We start from the raw sequence: 22,213 nt of genomic DNA on the forward strand, positions 1-22,213 counted from the left end.
TTTCGCCTTGTAAGGACTCAAGAGGTCAAATCGGAAGATCGGTTTATATGGGAGGTTATCAGGTTATAAACCGATTTCGACCATATTCGGCACAGTTGTTGAAAGTTACAACAGAATACCGCATAGAAAAGTTCCTCCAAATTGGACAAAAATTGCGGCTTGTAAGGGCTCAAGAATCCAAATCGGAAGATCTGTTTATATGGGAGCTATATCAGGTTATAAACCAATTTGGACCGTATTTGGCATAACAGAGCACTACATGCTAAATTTTTAATCAAATCCTATAACAATTGTGGCTTGTAAGGGCTCAACAATCCAAATCGGGAGATCGGTTTATATGGGAGCTATATCAGGGTATATACCGATTTGGACCGTTCTTAGTACAGTTCTTGATAGAATACTACATGCCAAATTTTTAAAAAATTTCAAATTGGACAAAAGTTGCGGCTTCCTGTGGCTCAAATTTTGCGGTTGGTAAGGCTCAAGTAGTCAAATCGGTAAATCGGTTAATATGGGAGTTTTATCAGGTTATTGGCCGATTTGTCCTGGGGCTCAGGAAATCAAATCGGGAGATCGGTTTATATGGGAACTATATCTAAATCTGAAGCGATTTGACCCATTTGCAATCCCCAACGATCTACATCAATAGTTAGTATCTGTGCAAAGCGGTAAGCTTTACGTGTTCGACCGTTATCGTGATTTCGACAGACGGACGGAGGGACGGGGACATGGCTATTTAGACTGAGATAAGCTTTACGTGTTCGACCGCTATCGTAATTTCGACAGACGGATGGAGGGACGGACGGACGGGGACATGGCTATTTAGACTGAGACGATCAAGAATATCTTAGACGAATATTTCGAGGTGTTACACACGGCACTCCCATCCTATGGTAGTGGATAAAAATTGTTACATTTTGGTACCAAAATTGGTACCATTTGGTACTTTCTATACAGATCGAGCTAGATGTCTGAAATTTTGCATGTAGTTAGGTAGGTAAAATTTAGCAATTTGACAAACATTATCGCATTCTTGACAAAAATACGACATTTGGAAGACAACGTTCTAATTTTGGTGTAATTGGTACTCTGAAAGAAGATATTGGGCAACTAGAAGATATTTTTTTTATTCGTATATTTAGCTACTCAAACGTACAAAATGGTACTTTGTTAACGGAGTGAGCTAAAGCTCTCAAAATTGGGATACCAGTATACCTTGAGTACATATTTTGGGTGACCAGAATATTATTCAAAATCGTATATTTAGGTACTTAAACGTACATAATGGTACATTCTTTACGAATTGAGCTAAAGCAATCAAAATAAGGATTTGGTTACCACTTGACAGTAAATATTGGGAGGTTAGAAGATTTGTTTTATATTTCGTGCATTTAGGTACTAAATGGTACTTTCTCTACAGAGTGAGACGTTAAGCTCTCGAAATTGGAATGCAGTCTAGTTATGAATTTTGGGCGATTTTTGGCAAACTGACAGCAAAAAATTAAAACAATTTGGCAAAATTACCTAATAACTGGTTGTTGTGTCATTTGTTTTTTCCTTGTTGCATGTATAAATTCCTGTGTAGGCTTCTATTGCTACGTATGGCTAATTACCTTTGGCATAGCGATATTCTAATTTGTGCTCGATTTGTACTTGTCTTCACACAACTACAAATTATAATTAATACCTGTTGTATGAATTTTGCAAGCAAACATAAATGACATTCCTCCGGTATTCCGCTACATTGATGTGTGTCTGTAGTGTGTGTGTGCGTGTGTGTGTGTGGAGTGACTTGCATTTGCATTTTATCAAATCATGGAGTTGTAACAAACTTCAAAATCATGCAGCTTTGCTTTTTTCTAAAGTACGCCATGCGTTACGTTTAGTAGTAACTATTCTTTGTTTTTTTTTTTTTTAAGCCGGCGATTAAGCCACATTTAAGAATGCTGATGATGTCGATGTTGATGCAACATGTTGTGCATTTAATGGGTTTTTTGGGGAGGCTTTGCTATGTCTGTAGTTTTGCTCGCTGCTTTTTGTTGTTTCAATGCTCTGGTTGTAGCTGATGCTCGGGTGAAGTATTTGGCTTGAGCTACTTGTATGAATTGATTTGCAAGAAATTTGCATAGATTTTTTTGAATGGTCTGGAGGGCTATAGGCTATGTAATTTGTAGATATCGGAAGGGGAAGGGCCCCCCCTTCTTATCGCAAAACACATCACCCAAAATAAAAAACAAACCGATATGGGACAATATTGGGCTCAAATGAAAGGTAATTGGGAGTAGATTATGAAGCTAATATCAATATTTGCGGCCAAGTCTTAGTGGTTCCCCAAAAAGTCGCCAAAACAGCCAAGTAGACCGATCGGAATAATATAAATATTGCATTAAAAAACAGGGACAAACTTCTCACATAGCAATGAGTGCTGTCCTATTCAAGTTTAACCTCAATCATAGGGGACCTTTTGTTGACGGACGAATGCGAAGGCGTGCCACATTGTGACACCTCTTAGGGGAGAAGTTTTTACATGGCATAGTGTCTCATGAATGTCGCCAGCATTAGAAGGGGATAAATACCCTAGAAGATTTCTATACCCCGCACCATAGGATGGGGGTATACTAATTTCGTCATTCTGTTTGTAACTACCCGAAATATTCGTCTGAGATCCCAAAAATTTCGATTTAGCCATGTCCTTCCGTCTGTGTGTCGAAAGCACGCTAACTTTCGAAGGAATAAAGCTAGCCGCTTGAAATTTTGCACAACTAGGTCGGTTGGGATTGTAAATGGGCCATATCGGTCCATGTTTTGATATAGCAGCCATGGGTCTTGACTTCTTGAGCTTCTAGAGGGCGCAATTCCTATCCCATTTGGCTGAAATTTTGCATGACGTGTTTTGTTATGATTTCCAATAACTGTGCTAAGTATGGTTGTATTTGGTTCATAACCTGGTATAGCTGTCATTTAAACCGATTTTGGATCTTGACTTCTTGAGCCACTAGAGGGCGCAATTCTTATCAGATTTTGCTGAAATTTACCATGATGTGTTTTATCATAATTTCCAACAACTGTGCTAATTATGGTTGTAATCGGTCCATAACCTGTTATAGCTGTCATATAAACCGATCTTGGATCTTGACTTCTTGAGCCACTAGAGGGCGCTATTTCTATCCGATTTGGCTGAACTTTTGCATGACGTGCTTTGTTATGATTTCCAATAACTGTGCTAAGTATGGTTGTAATCGGTCCATAACCTGGTATAGCTGTCATATAAACCGATCTTAAATCTTGACTTCTTGAGCCACTAGAGGGCGCAATTCTTATCCGATTTTGCTGAAATTTACCATGACGTGTTTTGTCATAATTTCCAACAACTGTGCTAAGTATGGTTGTAAGCGGTCCATAACCTGGTATAGCTGTCATATAAACCGATCTTAAATCTTGACTTCATGAGCCCCTAGAGGGTGCTATTCCTATCCGATTTGGCTGAAATTTTGCATGACTTGTTTTGTTATGATTTCCAAAAACTGTGCTAAGTATGGTTGTAAGCGGTCCATAACCTGGTATAGCTGTCATATAAACCGATCTGGGATCTTGACTTCTTGAGCCTCTAGAGGTCGTTATTATTATTCGATTTATGTGAAATTTTATACCACGGATCCTCTCAAGACCATCAACATACGTGTTCATTATGGCATGGTCTATAGCCTGATACAGCTGCCATATTAACGGATCATTCTATTTTACTTATTGAGCAATTGTTATTCGAATTGGCTGAAATTTTACACAGGTCTCCAATATATAATTTAATTATGGTCCGAATCGGACCACAACTTGATATCGCTCTAATAGCAGAGCAAATCTTTTCTTTTATCCTTTTTGTTTTTGCCTAGGAAGAGATGCCGCGAAATGAACTCGACAAATGCGATCCATGGTGGAGGGTATATAAGATTCCGCTCGGCCGATCTAAGCATGCTTTTACTTGTTTCTATTGCTCTCGCCAGGATTCGAACCTAAGCGTTTAGCGTTCAAATGATTGGTTTGTTCCTTTCTCTACCCCCCTCCTGTGGGCGTTTTCACATAGCTGGACGCAGAAAGAGTAGTTTTTTTACGACCTACCATGCAGCTTGTTAGCTAGCTCGAACCGTAGGGGGATTCTTGCCATTCGTTGAGATTCCCTTACGACATCTCCTTGGCTTTGTTCGCTCAGCCGTACTGTAGGAAGATTTCTCAAGAGAACTTTCTCTTCCTTCACCTCGTGTAGTAGCTTGATCGCCTAGTTCGCATTTAGAGAGAGAGAGAGAGAGAGACTTCCAATATCAAAACGCCGCCTCGCAGCAGCTTGAGCTCATTTTCCCAACATCATTTGTTTTCTTAGTCTCATACATCAGACATCTTTCGCTTTGTAAATTTCACACAGCAGACATCGCGCATCTCTCACCGTTTGTCTTAAAGGTAATCATAGCCTATGTGTTGCACAATCACACACACCAATAAAGACAATCCTTTTTAATGGAAAAACCCTAATCACTCGTATTTTATTTATTTATAAATCTCTTTTTATGCACCATTCCCTCTAACCCGATACTCTTTCACCCGTAGCACAATAGGCGGGCATGCTAAGCTCTGCGCTACGGCAGCCTCCCGGTCAATATGAAACTCAAATGAGAGATATTTGGATGTTGAATACGAATCTGACATCAAATTTTGCTGCCAAGTCTCAAAAGCACCAAGTAGAAGTGTATAAAGTTAGGCCATGACGAACTCGGGATACCCACCACCATGTATACATTAATCATCCTATTTTATTTAAACTCGTCTTCCATAATCATAGTAATATCCAAATATGAGCTGGGGTGGATTAAGTTTGAATCAGGTCCCGAGAACTCGTATTGAAGTCACAGTTTCAGGCAATAAATCGGCTTTTTATGGGATTAAGACCCTAAATTGGAAGGTCGGTGTATATGGCAGCTAAATAAAAATATGGTCTAATATTCACCATATGTTGGTCGGATGACGGGAGGCTTAGTACAACACGCCATTTCAAATTCCAGTGAATCCGGATAATATATGCCTCTTGAGGACTCAGACACTATCTCGGCAGATCGGTCTATATAGCAGCTACATCTAAATATAGTCCGATCTGAACCTTATTTGGTTCGGTTGTCGGCAGGCTTAAAACAACTCACTATATCAAACTTCAGCGAAATCAGATAAAAAATAAAGCTGTTATGGGTTTTAGACCCTAAATCGGTAAACCGGTCTATATGGCAGCTATAGCTAAAAATATTCAGATCTAGATCATATTAAGATCGAATGACAGGAGGTTTAAAACAACTCACTGTTTCAAATTACAACGAAATCGCATAATAAATGTGGCTTTTTATTAGGTTAAGACCCAACATCGGCAGATTGGTGTATATGGCAGCTATATTTAAATATAGTCCGATCTGGACCGTATTTGTAACGGATGTCAACTTTCTGTTTCAAGTTCCAGAGCAATCGCAAAATGAAGTGTATTTTAGGGTTTCAGATCCCTTGTCGTCAGATAGGTCTATATGACAGCTATATCTAAATTTGGGTCCCATGTGGGCCATATTCGGGTCCGAGAACGGATGGCTTAAAGCAACACTTTATTTCAAATTTCAACGAAATCGGGTGGTAAATGCGGTTTTTGTAGCATTGAGACCCAAAATCGGCAGATCGATCTACATGGCAGTAATAACTAAAGTTTGGTCCAATGTGAACCAATTCGGGGTGTTACGAGTCTTAATAAAATTTACTGTTTGAAATTCTTCTTTAGATCCTATGTCAGCAGATCGGCCTTTATGGCATCTATATCCATTTTGGAAAGGGCAAGAAAGGCAACACTTTCCCTGTACACCTGCAAGAGAGCCATTGGCGAAAGCTGGGGGGCTTGAAACCCGTGTCACGCACTGGGTATATACCGCAGATTTCAATACTATAATGGTATATGGTGTTGTGGTCGGGTGGACGGCCCTTCTAAAGCCCACCTAATGTTCAGTACTCAGGCGGATTCAGAAGACAGCTTGTTTTTGTACATCACAGCCGCACTGAGGACTACGCCATCTGATGCACAGAATTGAATGCTACACCTAATGCATCTGGTTGGCTAATGCCTACGCAGACCAGGCCATTGGCCCGAAATGGCGTCTGAAGCCGAGTTAGTCCACTGACTCTATAGGAGAGTGAGTAGAACAATACCTACTTACGCCTCAGTAGTATTGTGGACTGCGATGGAGAAAAAGTGCAACGTAAGGGTTATACAAAAGGTTCAGAGAACATGTTGTCTTGGTATAGGCAAAGCGATGAGAATCACGCCCACTAGGGCACTGGAGACTATTCTAAATGTCCGACCCATTGACATACAGATCAATCATAAATCAGCCACTGCGGCTATGAGACTTAAGGCCATGAGAGAATGGATAGTGAGTAGGATAGAGGTCTTGTCATTGCGGTATAATTGAGGCGACGATAGGAAGCCTGGAAGGAATGAAAGAGGTTTTCGATGGGATACCTGAGACGACACTTGAGGTCAAGTGCGAGGCACTGCTACCAGAGGCACAGTCCAGGATTGGCGGAACTCTGGTATTGCCATTTGGAAGTTCATGCTAGAGGATAAAATCTAGAGCACAGAGTTGGCCTGGGGGTCTATATTGAAAACCCAGGGTCTGAGATATGTTTTAGACGGCCTGCCCATATACGGTACTGCAGACGGAGATCTGGGCGATCACGGAATGCGTGAAGTGGTGTGGTGTTTATGCTAGAGGATCAAATCTAGAGGACAGAGTTGGTCTGGGGGTCTACATTGAGAACTCAGGGACTGAGATATGTTTTAGACGACCTGCCCATATACGGTACTGCAGGCGGAGATTTGAACGATCACGAAATGCGTGACGTGGTGTGGTGTTTATGCGAGGACATCGAGTCTGAACATCTTTACGGGCAGTAAACTGGCCATAAGGGCAATAACAACCAGGACGGTAAGGTCTCGATTAGTCTTGGAGTGTAAGAAAGAATATAACGCCTTCTCTGAAGATGGCACGATCCCCATCGTTTGGATGCCGGGCCAAAACGGAGTAAGGGCAAGGGCAGACGATTTGCCAGTGATAGCCAGAGGACTGCCTTCAATTAACTTGGTTAATCCGAAGCTTACGTGTTGTCACGGTTCGAGTGAATGGCGTTAGCGACTAGTTAAAGGCTTAAGTACAGCAAATCGGATCGTGAGAAGACGACTTTATTACTGAAAGGAAGTTAGAAAGAGGGCAGTATAGCTTTCGGTATCATAACGGGACACATAGGACTACGAGCTCACTTATGCAAATTAGGAGCGGCAAGTAATAGCATGTGTAGGGCATGTAGGAGATATTATGAGAGTATGGAGCATTTCCCATGCTATTGCCTCATAGTTTTTCCAAATCGAAAAATCTTGGAAATAATTCTGGAACTTTTGAACGGATAGAGATATGGAAGCAAAACTTAACACAGTCAATTCCTTTACATTGCGTTACATTAGATTCCTCAAAAGAATCCTCCAATTGCCACAACTCAAAATTATGATATTCATCTTTGACTATTCATCATTGCATATTTTCGTATGGAATATTTCATTGCGAAATGCAACTGCAAGCCAAACAACCAGATAAGGTATAGTAACTACAAAAACCCAAAAACAATACCAAATCGAGTATGAGAACATAAAAGACGCAGAAATCGCAACACATCACTTTGAATGACTAACTGACAAACAACCCATCAGACAGCCAGTCAGCCCTTTGTGCACCGCCCCCACCCCAACCCCCAATAAAAAGAAGAAACCACCTCTTCGTGGACAAAAAACGAAACTGTCAACAACATTGAAATGAGTGATAATTCAATAAAGTGATTGCACACATTTGTCTCTGGGTTGTCGTTGATAGTGATCTACACCATCAAAACACTGCAACGCCAACAAAAACAACAAAAATGCTGCAAACAAAAATGATACAGCAACACCAGCGACACCATGGCAAAAGTTGGCTGGCTGGCTGACTGCCTTCCGCAGCCTAAAAGTTTTCCACACATCAACAAAGCCCAACGAATAAAGAGAAGAAGCAGAAAACACAATTCCAACAACTTCCATGTGGAAAAAAAAACTCCCACGCCAAAAACGGTAACGGCAACGGCAACCAGGCCAGACAGACAGAATAGTAGCCAACACCAAAAAACACAAAAAAAACCCAAAACCAAACTCTGAAAGCAAGAAACTGTAACAATTACCCAGTGCCACCAAAAAAGATGCCCCTCCAGCTTGCCTTTGCAACACACATATGCTGTTGAAGATGCAGCGGCGGCGGCGGCGGCGGCGGCTTCGAATGCAACAAAATAAAACAAGGTGTAGAAATCTTACTTTATGTTGTTGCACTCAATTTGGAAATGCCACATAATGGTGAAGATGCTCCTTTTTGGCAATCTTTCAAATGCTGTAGGCAGCAGCAGCAGCCAAATAACAATGAGGCGGCCCACTCCAAGCGATTGCATTAACAACGACAAGTTGTTGCAAGGGAAAAATGGAAATGGAATGAAAATGGAAAATTTTTAAACAACTTGCACCTTTCATTGGTTAACAGATCATTTATCGCCGATGTTTCCCCCCCTCTATACTTCAGCTGTCCCTTGCCCCCACCATCCCACCCCTCCAACACTTTTTGTTATGCCCTTATTTATTTGGGTCGCTGTATGCATTTCATGGCAATGGTGCGAGCGTTGATGATGATACAGCTGATGGAGGCTGATGAATATTGCAAATCTGTGCCACAACCACCACCACCACCACCACCACCGCTAACTACCTCAATTAGCATTTAGCCTTATTAAGTTTGAAATCAATTGTCAGCTCCATGAAATGTTTCACTTGCAAAATCCTAATGGGTGAACTAAAAAATTTGGAATTCAGGGCATTTCTTTGTTGAACTATGAGCTTTTGGGATTTCTTTTTATAACCTCCTCCACCATAGTATAAGGGGTTTACCAATTTCGTTATTCGTTAAATCATCGAAATATTGATCTGAGATCCAACATAGTATATATATTCTTAATCGTCTAGACCTTCCAAGTCGATTTAACCATATTTGGCACAAATACTTTCTGTTAGTGTAGGTCGGTTGGGGGATTTTAAATTGGCCATATCAGTCCATGTTTTGACTTTTGAAGCTATAGAGGGCGCAATTCTGAATTTTACGCGAAGTGTTTTTTTTTTTTAAACTTCCAACAACATTGCCTAGTACGGTGTAAGTCGGTTCATAACCTGATATAGCTCTCATATAACCCCATCTCGGATCTTGACTTCTTGGGCCTCTAGAGAGCGCAATTGTTAACCGATTTGGCTGAAACTTTGCACAAAGTAGTTTGTTTCGACTTCCGACAACTATGCCAAGTATGGTGTAAATCGTTTCATAACCTGATATAGTTCCCATATAAACCGATCCTGGATCTTGAATTCTTGAGCCTCTAGATGACGGGATTCTAATCCGATTTGTCTGAAATTTAGCATGAAGTGTTATGCTTTAACTTCCAAAAACTGTGCTAATCATGGTCAAAATCGTTTCATAACTTGATATAGCTCCCATATAAACCGATTTCCCGATTTGGCTTCGTAAGCCTCTAGAGGGCGTAATTCTTATCCGATTTGGCTGAAATTTTACAAAACGACTTTCTTTTATACCTCTAACATACTTTCCAAATTAGGTCTGAATCGATCCATAACCTGATATCGCTTCCATATATAACGATCTCGGAACATGACTTCTTGAGCCTCTAGAGGACGCTATTGTTATCCAATTTGGCTGAAACTTTGCACGAAGTCTTGTGTTTTGACTTCCAACAACAATGTCAAGTATGGTGTAAATAAGTTCACAACCTGATATAACTCCCATATAATCCGATCTCGGAACTTGACATCTTGACTATGACGGCTCAGGTAGGGTGTAATCCACACTGCCTGGAACATCGGACATTGTATCAAGGATAACACAGTGTCCGTAGCCGCCACATGACCAAAGAGAAAGCTCTCTTAGCCCCACGTCAGTGGTCGCTGCAATTTGTCTAGCCACAATGTCCAGAGGCACTAGATGTAGCATTAAATTCAGTGCATTAGATGATGTCGTCCTGAGTGCGGCTGTGATGCACAAACAAGCCATCCTTTAGATCCGGTTAAGAATTGAGCCGTAGGTGGACTTTTTAAGCGCCGTCCACCAGACCTTAACACCATATAGCATTATAGGTCTGACAACTGCAGTATATAGCCAATGTATGACACGCGGTCTTCCGGATCTCCACCTGCAGGACCGTATTATGGTCATGCAGTCTAAAACAGATCTCAGTCCCTGGGTTCTGTAGGCCCCCAGGTCCACTCTGTCCTCGAGCTTTGATCCATCCGTGTAACATGATCTTCCAAATGGCAATACTAGGGTTCCGTCAATTCAAGACCGTGCCGATGGCAGCAATGCCTCGCACTCGACTTCAAGTTTAATCTCAGGTATCCGATCGGAAACCTCTTCCCTTCCTTCCAGGTTTCCTATCGTCGCCTGGATTTTACCGCGATGGTATGTGCTGCTGCCATCCTCAATCCAGTCTCCCATCGCCTTAAGTCTCATAGCCGCAGTGGCTGCCTCATACTTAATTATGTTGCACTTTTTCTCTCCATAGCAGTCCACCAAACTACTGAGGCGTAAGTAAGTATTGGTCTAATCACTCTCCTGTAGAGCCAGTGGACTATCCTAGGATTCAGGCCCCATTTCGAGTCGACGGCCCGTCTACATAGTGCCCAACATCTCTGAGCCTTCTCAGTACGCTCCTGAATGTGACACTTCCAATTCAGTTTCCTGTCCAAGATCACACCTAAGTAATTGACCTTGTCAGATATCCAAATCGTCTTATTGAGGAAAGGTGATGGGTATGAACACCACCCTTGCCTCCAGCCAGGCTTTCGGAGTACATGCAAGTCTTAGGCACGTTGTGAAAATATTGGCCATCTGAGGCGCCAGATAGTCTGCCTCTTAGTAGCGCCGGAAATATTCCAACAGGTCCGGGTGACTAAAATGGTTTAAAGCTCCTCAAGGATTCCTTCACCAGCTTCGTCTTCCTCGTGAACAGGCATATTTCAGTTTTCTCTGGGTTAACATTGAGACCCCTGGGACTATCCCAGTCATATGCCTTATGAAAGACCCTTTCGGCCATTCTGCATAGCTGGTTCGTATCTTTACTTCTTAGAAGAAGTATAATATCGACTACATAGCAGACGGGTTCAAATCCCTCCTCAGTGGTGGTAGTCACCCAAAGGAGTGGCGATAAAGTGCCCCCCTGTAGCGTGCCCTGCGCCACTTTATCCCTTATATTTACGTCATGAGACACACAATTTATCCACCTGTTCCTTACCATATGGTTTATTCAGTCTCTAAGGACCGGGTACTGGTTTAAGGATTGGATCAGTGTGTCGTCGGTCCGTACATTGTTAAAAGCCCCCTCGATGTCAATGCATATCCCCAGGGTGTCCGTTTTGGCATGGAAGGATTCTTCTATTTTATGCACAACCTCGTGCAGGGCAGTCTCCACCGACCTTCCCTTGACATAGGCATGCTGTTTGTATTTGAGCAGTTCGCTGGATGTCCTACGCTTAATCATGGTGTCCACAATACGTTCCATGGTTTTGAGTAGAAAGGACGTAAAGCTTATGTGTCTGTAGGCCTTTGGTGTCGCATAACTTGCCTTGCATTGCCTTGGCTTCAAACACCACCCTTGTCTCTTGCCAGGCTTTCGATGTATAAGTATAGGCCAGATGAGGGCCGGGTGACTTAAATGGTTTGAAGCTCCTCAAGGCTTCCTTGACCATTAATTCCGTTATGATAAACCTTCGACCAATGTCATTATTCCAAGATTGCGGTGTCTCCGTGAGTCCCGTCGTATCCTGTGGAAAATGGGTTTTCATCAAAAGCCTCAACATGTCCTCCGTTGTCTCTGCTCTCACTCCCATAACTTCTACTAATGTTTCAGTTTAGACATGGGTTTTTGAGAGAAACTTTTTGCTTTACCACATTGCACCACAGCCGGTTATGTACGTCTACACCTGTTCACATTCTGACAACGTCTAGAGCACAGGTTTTTAAATTACTACTGCTGAGTGTTGAACTTGCGTTCCATCCATTCATACAATATTTTTTAAGTCATTTAAACTTTGGGTTGGTATTCATACACATTTTGTAGGGATGATCTTCACAACGCTCGGAGTATGAAACAACATCGCGTGTTCACAAACCCATACACACTTGTTAACAATATTTACAACAGCGTCTGTGTATGATAATGACAATATTAATGCATGATGTCGCAACGTCTTTTTTCTATCAGTGTACGGAGACTACCGTAGCGCAGAGGTTAGCATGTCCGCCTATGACGCTGAACGCCTGGGTTCGAATCCTGGCGAGACCATCAGAAAACATTTTCAGCGGTGTTTTTCCCCTCCTAATGCTGGCAACATTTGTGAGGTACTATGCCATGTAAAACTTCTCTCCAAACAGGTGTCGCACTGCGTTCGGACTCGGGTATAAAAAGGAGGCCCCTTATCATTGAGCTGAAAACTTGAATCAGACTGCACTCATTGATATGTGAAAAGTTTGCTCCTGTTCCTTAGTGGAATGTTCATGGGCAAAATTTGCATTTGTACTATATTTCGCTATCCTGAGGGTCTGGAACAATTTTTCACGAAATGATGTTCCTCATTCTTGCGGAGCAACATTAGAACACAACCACTGTACCCAACATTTCAAACAAGAATCAAGACTTAAACATTAATTTCCCCATTTTCCAATAACGACCTTGAAATATTTGCCTCAATGTGTAAAACTTCTAAAAAAAAACCACATTCAGTGAATCACTTTAACTCTTTTTAAACTCCCCCATAATTGTGGCATTTAAAGCCTATGCAAAAACAGAAAAAAAGTAACAATCAGCTTTAGACGTACACATTTTGTATTTCAACACCAAATGAGTATTGCGAAAACCGCATTTATCGCATTTCCCAAAAGGGCTTTTAAAGAAAATGAAGATGAAACCATAGACATAGACTCCGAAACCCCAAAGGTTCTCATGTATTCAAAAAACACTTTGAAAAGCATACACACTCAGACAACTTAGCATCAATCTCAAGAAACGGAAAACTCCAAACAACAACACCACTGAAGAAGAAAAAACCCCAAAACAAAACAAAACAAACCCCCAGTCTTGAAGTCTTCAACTTCCAAATAGTCTCAACCAATAAAATTAACATTTAGATAGATGCCTGCCTGCCTTCACTTTTTTTTTCTCAGTCGTTGCTCTCCCTTTGGTGGTGAGGCAAAAACAGCCATCCACCAGCGTTGATAGTGCAGACAGACAGACAGTTACTGAGACCATAATAAAAACCAATTTGATGTAATGTTTGGAAAACACGAAAAATACATGATCTTTCTGTTAAGATCACTTCAAGAGACAACCCCGAATGAGACAAAACCGACAGACATGTGGAGATGTGGATATTCAGTTGAAAAAAAGAAACGGATGAATTGTGGCAAGAGAACAGTGGCATTAAAAACTCAATTTGAAGATATAATTCTAAGTTGTAAGAATGATGGGTGGCAGGAATATCATTAAATGCCTTTTTATAAAAACGAATGGTGAGAAAACGATTTTCGAAAAGTTTACAAATAGCTTGTTGCAAATTTTGCACCAAGGAACAGCGGGCATACTTCTCACCGAAGAGGTGTCGCACTGCCGTTCGGACTCGGCTATAAAAAGGAGGCCCCTTATCATTGAGCTTTAACTTAAATCGGACTGCACTCTTTGATAGGTGAGAAGTTTGCACCTGTTCCTTAGTGGAATGTTAATGGGCAAAATTTGCAATTTACTTCTCTCATGTCATTGAGTGCTGTTCAGTTCAAGATTTTGTGCAATAATAATGAGCCAACTTGGTATAGTCAAACTGAAATGGTGTACCGCAGAGCTATACCACTTAGTGGAGAAGATTTACAAGGCTAAATACCAGGACAATGTCGCCAGTATTAAAGATGCTATATGCAATGCTCAGAATTACTTCCGAGATTGGCTATTTAAGACAAGAGGCTTGCACCCTTAAGAGGCCATTGAGAAACTGCCCAAGAGAACGATGATGATTTCATCGAGCATTATGTATAGGTACAGATGGGTTTCTACCGGGTAAATACCCAACGCTAAATGACACGCATAACTTGCTGATGATATGGAAAGAACATTTTACCCATCTGCTAGTGTCCGATGTTGGCGGCGAAGAGGATACCGCAGAACTAATCCCTGATGATGGTATAGAATGTTTACGTCCAAGTCAGAATGAGGTCCAAGTACCAGTGACCTGACTAAAGAACAACAAGGCAGCAGGAACCGACGGGTTACCCGCTGAACTATTAAGGACCAGAGGCGACACGTTGATAAGGCGTATGCATCAGCTTATCTGCGCAATCTGGCTAGAAAAACGCATACCCGATGATTGGAACCTCAGCATACTATGTCCCGTACACAAGAAAGGAGACAAGACGGAATGTGCCAACTACAGAGGAATAAGTCTCCTCCCATTGCATACAAGATACTCTCGAGCGTACTGTGTGAAAGATTAAAACCTTAAGTCAATGAGATAATTGGGCCCTATCAATGCGGCTTAGACCTAGACCAGATATTCACACTGCACCAAATCCTGGAAAAGACCCGAGAAGGACAAATCAACACCTACCATCTCTTTGTTGACTACAAAGCCGCCTTCGATACTCCTTTACGTTCAAAGGTATTTCAAGCCATGTCTGAGTTTGGTATCCCTGCAAAATTAATAAGACTCTGCAGGATGACACTTGCTGATACGCGTTCCTCAGTTAGAATAGGAAAGAATCTCTCCGAACCATTTAATACCAAACGAGGATTCAGACAAGGAGACAGCCTATGGTGTGATCTCTTTAATATCCTGATGGAGAAATTATACGAGATGCAGATGTGAAAAGATATGGTATACTAATCACAAGAGAGCACATGCTACTCGCCTACGCTGACGACATCGATATCATAGGCCGGTCACTGGAAGTAGTAACTGCAGCCTTTGAAAGAATCGAAAGAGATTCAGGGAAAATGGATCTGGCAGTAAATGGAGATAAGACGAAATGGATGGTTTCAACTCCCAAAAAGCCTTGCACAACCGAGCAGATAAAGAAAATGCAGAAAGTTGGGAACCACAACTTTGAGACAGTCAGTAACTTTATTTACCTCGGCACCGCCGAAACGAATGACATCAGTTTTGAGATAAAGCGAAGAACGATACCGGCACAGAGATGCTACTTTGGATTAAGTAAGCAGTTTAGAAACAAGGCCACTTCACGACAGACGAGTAAATACTTACAAGACACTGATACTACCCGTGCTGTTATATGGTTCTGAAACATGGGTACTTGTGAAAGCAGATGAGGCAGTACTTGGAGTATTTGAGAGAAAGATTCTTCGTAACATATATGGACCAGTTTTCGTTAATGGAGAATATAGGCGACGTATGAACCACGAGTTGTATGAACTGTATGACGACGATAGCATAGTTACACGCATCAAAATACAACGGATGCGTTGGCTAGATAATGTTGTCAGAATGGATGAAGAAGCTCCAGCAAAAAAGTCTTTTGAAGGCAACAACGGTGGTACACTCAAACCGGGAAGACCAAAAGCCCGATGGAAAGATCAAGTGGTGGGAGACATCTCGAAACTTGGTGTCAGAGATTTAAGAATGAGCGCAGAAGATCGAGGCGCTTGGAACGCTATTCTACGTTAGGCTAGTGGAACAAATATTCTGTCTTAGCCAATTAAAGTAAAGTAAAGTAAAGTGAATACCCAACGCTTGGGTATTTATTTGGATATTAATAATCTTGCAGATATCTTGGGTATACAAATATTTTTCAAACAATTTTTAATGATTTCGTATTCTTGGTATAGAAACCTCTTCTTCTGATCTCATAAAATCACAGATCAGCCTTGAAGCAATGAATTTGTCATTTTTCATCCGATTTCGATGAAATTTGGCACGGTGAGTTCTGGTAGACCCCTTGCCATTTCTTTGAAGTGTGATTCAGGTCGGACTATATTTGGATATAGCTGCCCTATATATAGACCGCCCGATCTCCCGATACAGGGTAGTGAGGCCATAAACAATCCATTTATTACCCGAATTCGATGAAATTTGGCACAGTGTATTCTGGTAGATCTAGATAAAATGGGTAAATACCCGGATATAAGGGAAACTGTGTCTGAGCCGAAAATCCTTTGGGCGATAAGATGTTTGGACTCCTTTAAGTCGCCAGACCCTGATGATGTATTCAACTTGGGGAATCTGGAGCTGTGTCGGATAGACTGGTTCCCTGGCTAAGGGAGATATACTCTGCTTATATCAGTGTGTCATTTACCCGTGGGGTGGAGGGACACGAAGGTCATTTTCATTCCGAAAGCAGAAAAACCCTACCACAAGAAGGCGAAAGATTTTCTTCCTACTAGTCTGTCATCCTTTATGCTGAAGACTCTTGAGAGGTTGATTGAAACACTTAGGGCAAAGATTCCTGGAGATCACCTGTCGCGGTAGAAGCATGCATATACTAAAGGCAAATCCACTGAAACAGCCCTTCACGATCTAGTCGGCTACATAGAGGGTTCTCTCGCTGCCAAGGAATATACAATAGTGGCATTTCTTGACAATGAAGGTGCTTTCAATTATTTAAAACCGACATCAATCATGAAGGTGTTGGAAGTTCTAGGCATCAACTCTACTGTAAGAAAGTTTAGTAATCACTTAATTACTAAAAGATGCATTACGGCAGGCTTGTCGATCTAAAAATATGGGTCAGCAGAGGAACACCTCAAGGAGATGTACTGTCTCCTCTACTTTGGAATATAGTCATTAACAATATTTTATTGTCTCTGTAAGAAAAAAGGTGTAAAAGTGGTCGCGTATGCTGATAACATGGCAATTGTGGTTAGGGGAAAGTTTCTCAGCACTCTAAGAGATATACTTCAGGAAGCTCTACGTGCAACAGCAAAGTGGGCTACCGAAAGTGGTCTAGGTATAAATCCGCGCAACACAGAAGTTGTTCTTTTCAGCAGGAGATACAAGTTGACTGCAGTGGAAACTGCCTCTTTGGGTGGAGAGAATGTTCCGATGACAGAAAGCGCAAAATACCTGGGTGTTTTGCTGGACAGGAAATTGAACTTCAAATCCAACATTTTGGGAAGGGTAAGAAAGGCAACTCTTGCCTTATACACCTGCAAGAGAGCCATTGGCAAAAGTTGGGGGGTTTAGACCGCGCTTCATGCATTGGGTATATATTGCAGTTGTCAGACCTTTAATGCTATATGGTGTTGTAGTCTGGTGGATGGCGCTTCGAAAGTCCACCTACTGTTCAATACTTAACCGGATCCAAAGGATGGCTTGTTTGTGCATCACAGCCGCACCGAGGAAAACACCATCTGATGCACTGAATTTAATGCTACAGCTTATGCCTCTGGACATTGTGGCGAACACTGCCGTGAGGTTAAGGGAGCTTTCTCTCTGGTCATGTGGCTGCTACGGACAATATGTTTTCCTTGATACAATATCCGATGTTCCTGAGCCGTTTTTTGATAAAAAGTACTGTACCACTATTCCTAATAGAACCGATTGGAACTACGATTGGTTACAGAAGTTACATAAACTTCGATGCGGATGGTTCCAAACTTAACGACCTGGTGGGCTTTGGGGTGTACTCCAAAGATCTAGAACTGGTCACATCGAAAAGGTTACCCGACCACTGCAGTGTGTATCAAGCGGAGTTCCTTGCAATTGAGGAAGTGGTGGAATGGCTACGATATAATGTCATTACGACGATTGGCATAAATATCTTCTCAGGCAGCCAGCCAGCCATTAAATCCCTGGAGAACGTATTTCTGAGCACAAAAATCGCCCTCGACTGTCACAGATCTCTTAAAGAGATGGGTGAACAGTTCAAAATTTACCTGTTCTGGGTGCCGGGTCACCCAGGATTGTAAAGCGGATGAGCTTGCGAGAATAGGAACCACCCTACACATTCCTGGGAGAATGGAATCTGTGGGTATACCTCTAGCAACATGTAAGCTAAGTTTCCAGGACCAGGCCCGAAGGACAACGAATGATAGATGGTCACAAAGAGGGGGCTGTCAGCATTCAAAACTATGTGGCCTAATCTAGACTTGAAGAGGTCCACTGCATTGCTGTCATTGGCGAGAACAGACGACTTAGTCATTGTGTCCGTCATGACAGGTCACTGTCTAAACGGAAAATATGCTGACAGACTAAAGGTTGCCAGCAACGACTTTTGCAGAAGCTGTGAGGACATCGAAGAAGAAGAGACTGTAGAACACCTTCTGTGTGTGTTTCTCGCACTGGCAGTCAGAAGGAGTTCTACTTTAGGTTCTCATTTCTTTGAGAACCTGCATGATTTCGCGGATTTGAACATTCGTAAGTTATTGGGCTTTTTAAAGCTATCTGGATGGTTCAACGGTAGGAAATGGAAGACATCTTCCTTCTTCTGTTCCTGTGGTATCACAATGGACGAAAACGTCTAAGTGAGCCTGATGGCAGACTGCCACTTAAACTTAATCTAATCTAACCTACCCGGGTATTTACCCAATAACGCCCTCTGGACGCTCTAGAAGTACAATCAAGAGATTGGTTTGTACGGGAGCTATTTCAGGTTATGAACCGATTAAGACCATAGTTGGCAAGCATGTTGAAGGTCATAGAAAATGTCAAAACGCAAAATTTCAGCCAATTCGTATAAAAAATAGCGCCCACTAGAGGCTCAAGAAGTAAAATCGGGCGATTGGTTTATATTGGGGTTATATCAGGTTTTGAACCGAGGTCATGGGAAAATTCGTTTTACGAAATTTCAGCCAAATCGCATAAGAATTGCACTCTCTAAGGGATGAAAAGTAGAATCGGAGCTTGGGTTTATACGGAAGCTATAGCATATAACCCATTTACAATCCCAACAAACCTACACTTATAAGAAGTATTTGTGATACTACTTCGAAAGTTGGCGTGCTTTCCACAGACAGACAGATGGACGGATGGACAGACGGACGGACATAGCTAGATCGACATAAAATCGGGTCATGACGGTCAGGAATATACATATACACCTTATGTGTTCTTAGACCAATATTTCAATGTTTTTCAAACGGAATGAAGATATTGGTATGCTCCCATCCTATGGAGGAGGAGGAGCGTACTAAGCTCGGCCGGGCCGAATCTTGGGTACCCACCGCCATGGAGTCTGCTAAGAATGTGCGTTTATAAGCTCAGTTGCTATTTGAATCATTTTATTTCAATCAAATCGGGACTTGGTTGCAGCTGCTGTGGCCTCAAGTTGTCATGTAAGTGAATCGGTATTTAAGAGGCCTATGTCGATATATAAACCAATTCGTATCATACTTGCTACAGACGCTGGAATTCATAGCAGAAGTCTTTGTGTCAATTTTCAGCCAAGTTAGATGAAAATTAAGGCTTCTAGAGGCTCAAGAAGTTAAATACGGGAATCGGTTTTTATGGAGGGTATGCCAGTTAATTGACTAATTCTGATCAGGAAAGTAAAACCGAAGTCCTTGTGCCAAGTTTCAGCCAATTCGGACAAAAGCTGAGGCTTTTAAGGGATCAAAAAGTCAAATCCCGGGATTGGTCTGTATGGGAGCTATATCAGTTTATAGACCGATTCGGATCATGCTCGGCACTGATGTTGAAAGTCAGAACGAGAGACTTTGTGCCAAGTTGCAGCCAAATAGAATGAAAACTGAGGTTTCTAGAGGCTAAAAAAGTCAATTCCTGAGATTGGTTTGTATGGGGGCTATAGAATCGATTGAGATCCTGTGCGGTACTGATATTGGAAGTAAGAACGCTAGTCCTTTTGCCAAATTTCTGCAAAATCGGATAAAAATTGAGGTTTCTAGGTGCTCCAGAAGTCAAAACTGGGTTCTCGGTTTATATGGGGGCTCTATCTAAATCTGAACTGATATGGCCAATTTGCAAACCCCCAAGGACCTACCTCGACAAGAAGTATCTATGCGAAATTTGAAGCGGATATCTTGATTCGTTCGAACGCTATCGGGATTTTGAATGGCGGACGGACGGACATGTCTATTGGTTTGCCCAAAAAGTAATTGCGGATTTTTTTAAAGAAAGTAAATACATTTGTAATAAAGCTTAGAATGGACTTTTTTCTAAAGCAAGCTAAAAGTAACAGCTGATAACTGACAGAAGAAAGAATGCAATTACAGAGTCACGAGCTGTGGAAAAATTTGTCAACGCCGACTATATGAAAAATCCGCAATTACTTTTTGGGCAACCATAGATCGACGCAGACGAACTTAAATATATATATATAAACTTTATAGGGTCTCAGGTCGAGGCCAGGTCAATATATCCAGGTGTTACAAACGGATTGACTAGATAAGTATACCCCCCTGTCCTATGGTGGTGGCCATAAAAGGTGTTACAAACGGATTGACTAGATAAGTATACCCCCCTGTCCTATGGTGGTGGCCATAAAACGGCATTAAGTTCGGTTGGGCCAAATTTTGGATACCCACTTCCCCAGGTATATGTCTGAACCAAATTTCGACAAAATTCGGCTATATCCAAATATGGTTCCCAGCTTGGATGTTGGGCAGCAAATTCGGCTTCTACGGGGATCAGACCTTAAATTGGGAGATGGGTCTATATGAGGGCTATGTCAAGATATTATCCGATCTGAACCATATTCCATACGGAAATTCAAGGTTATAAGACACTGACTCACTGTGGCAATTTCAACGATATCGGGTAATATATGTTTTTTTTTTTTTTTTTTTTTTTTTTTTTTGGCTTATATCGAGGGATCGGTCAATATAGAGGCTAAATCGACCATCTTCTCTACGGATATCTAGGGTTCTATAGCAACTCATTGCGCAAAATTTCAGCGAAATCGGGCAGCGTCTAAGGGCCATAGACCATAAATCGGGCAATCAGCCTATATGGGGGCATATCAAGATATTGTCCGATATAGCCCATCTATGATCTTAACAATACCATGGCATTCAGTTGTATACACCGGATTGACTCGATGGAGTCCTTCATCGGCAAGGGGTGCGGCCTCAGTGCATCACTCACTGCCACATTAACGCACATAACCTACCTAAGGTAGGTTAAGTTGACAAAGTTTTATGAACTTTTACCGCAGACAGACTGACGGACAAACGGAAGCACATGTCTAGATCGAAATACTTGTAAAAAATGTTTTAGAGTTCACCTCGAAATCATGAATTAAAACAGAAGAACAAAAATGTTGCTAACATTTCCCTATGTGGCAACCACTGTGTTTTGCTCGCCCGATGACTGCCTAGAAGAAAGGAAGCCCGGTCGAAGTACAATAGCAAAGTGCAAAAGTTGTAGTTGTGGCCTGATTGAAGTCATAGTTGAATTAATATTCGTACTTACCCCACTGACACAAATGCACGAAGAGAATAGCAGGCCAAAAATGACAGTAGCTACTGCAACAATTTGAGGCAGCTGTAGCCGCGGAAGATGATGCCCGTGCTGTTGTTGTTGTTGTTGTTGCATGCCTTTGACGGACGCGGACGACGATGGTGGCATAGCTTGGCTTATGTTTTTGTTATTGGCAGCAGCAGTAGTGGTGAGCGCCTTCAAATTGTTGCAGTTAAATTTGTGGGCCGCCATAATTTGTATATCTCTGTGTTTTTTTTGGTTCGAACTTCGGTGCGATCTCTAAATGAAGATGCGGTTCAAGTTATGGATGATGCCGTTGCCGATGCTGATGCTGATGGTACTATTTTGCGGCTTATGCGATGACTGTTGATTGTGGTCTGAAGGCAACTGCAATGCATAGAAGAAGAAAAAAAGCGAAAGATTGATAGATGGTCGAATAACACGATATCAAGCAAAAGGGGGGTAATGAAGTGGTTTAGATGGTACGTTCTAAACCAAAATTATTGTTATGTCTATACTTTAGTTTATAAATTGAGACTATCATAATCGAGTCATTGCATTTGAAAGTCATGCAGATACATCTAAAATATTTTATGCCAAACCGTTAAAAGGTGGCATATATTTTTGGCCCATGATTTA

At 41.7% G+C, this 22,213-nt stretch overlaps 1 protein-coding gene and 1 long non-coding RNA gene across 2 annotated transcripts in view; one reads left to right on the forward strand and one right to left on the reverse strand.

Annotated features, from left to right (window-relative positions):
• LOC106086019 (uncharacterized) overlaps nt 1-21,823 on the reverse strand; it is a 35,135-nt gene extending 13,312 nt beyond the window's left edge. Inside the window, exon 1 of the mRNA XM_059371074.1 lies at nt 21,566-21,823. Within this exon, the coding sequence (XP_059227057.1) occupies nt 21,566-21,805 (240 nt within the window). The 5' untranslated portion in view covers nt 21,806-21,823. The remainder of the gene's footprint in view (nt 1-21,565) is intronic.
• Nucleotides 1-22,213, forward strand: part of LOC131998582 (uncharacterized) — a 211,953-nt gene that overhangs the window by 158,057 nt on the left and 31,683 nt on the right. The gene's annotated exons all lie outside the window — the stretch shown is intronic.

The sequence above is a fragment of the Stomoxys calcitrans genome, chromosome 1 (genome assembly GCF_963082655.1).
Source record: "Stomoxys calcitrans chromosome 1, idStoCalc2.1, whole genome shotgun sequence".
NCBI classification, from domain to species: Eukaryota; Metazoa; Arthropoda; class Insecta; order Diptera; family Muscidae; genus Stomoxys; species Stomoxys calcitrans.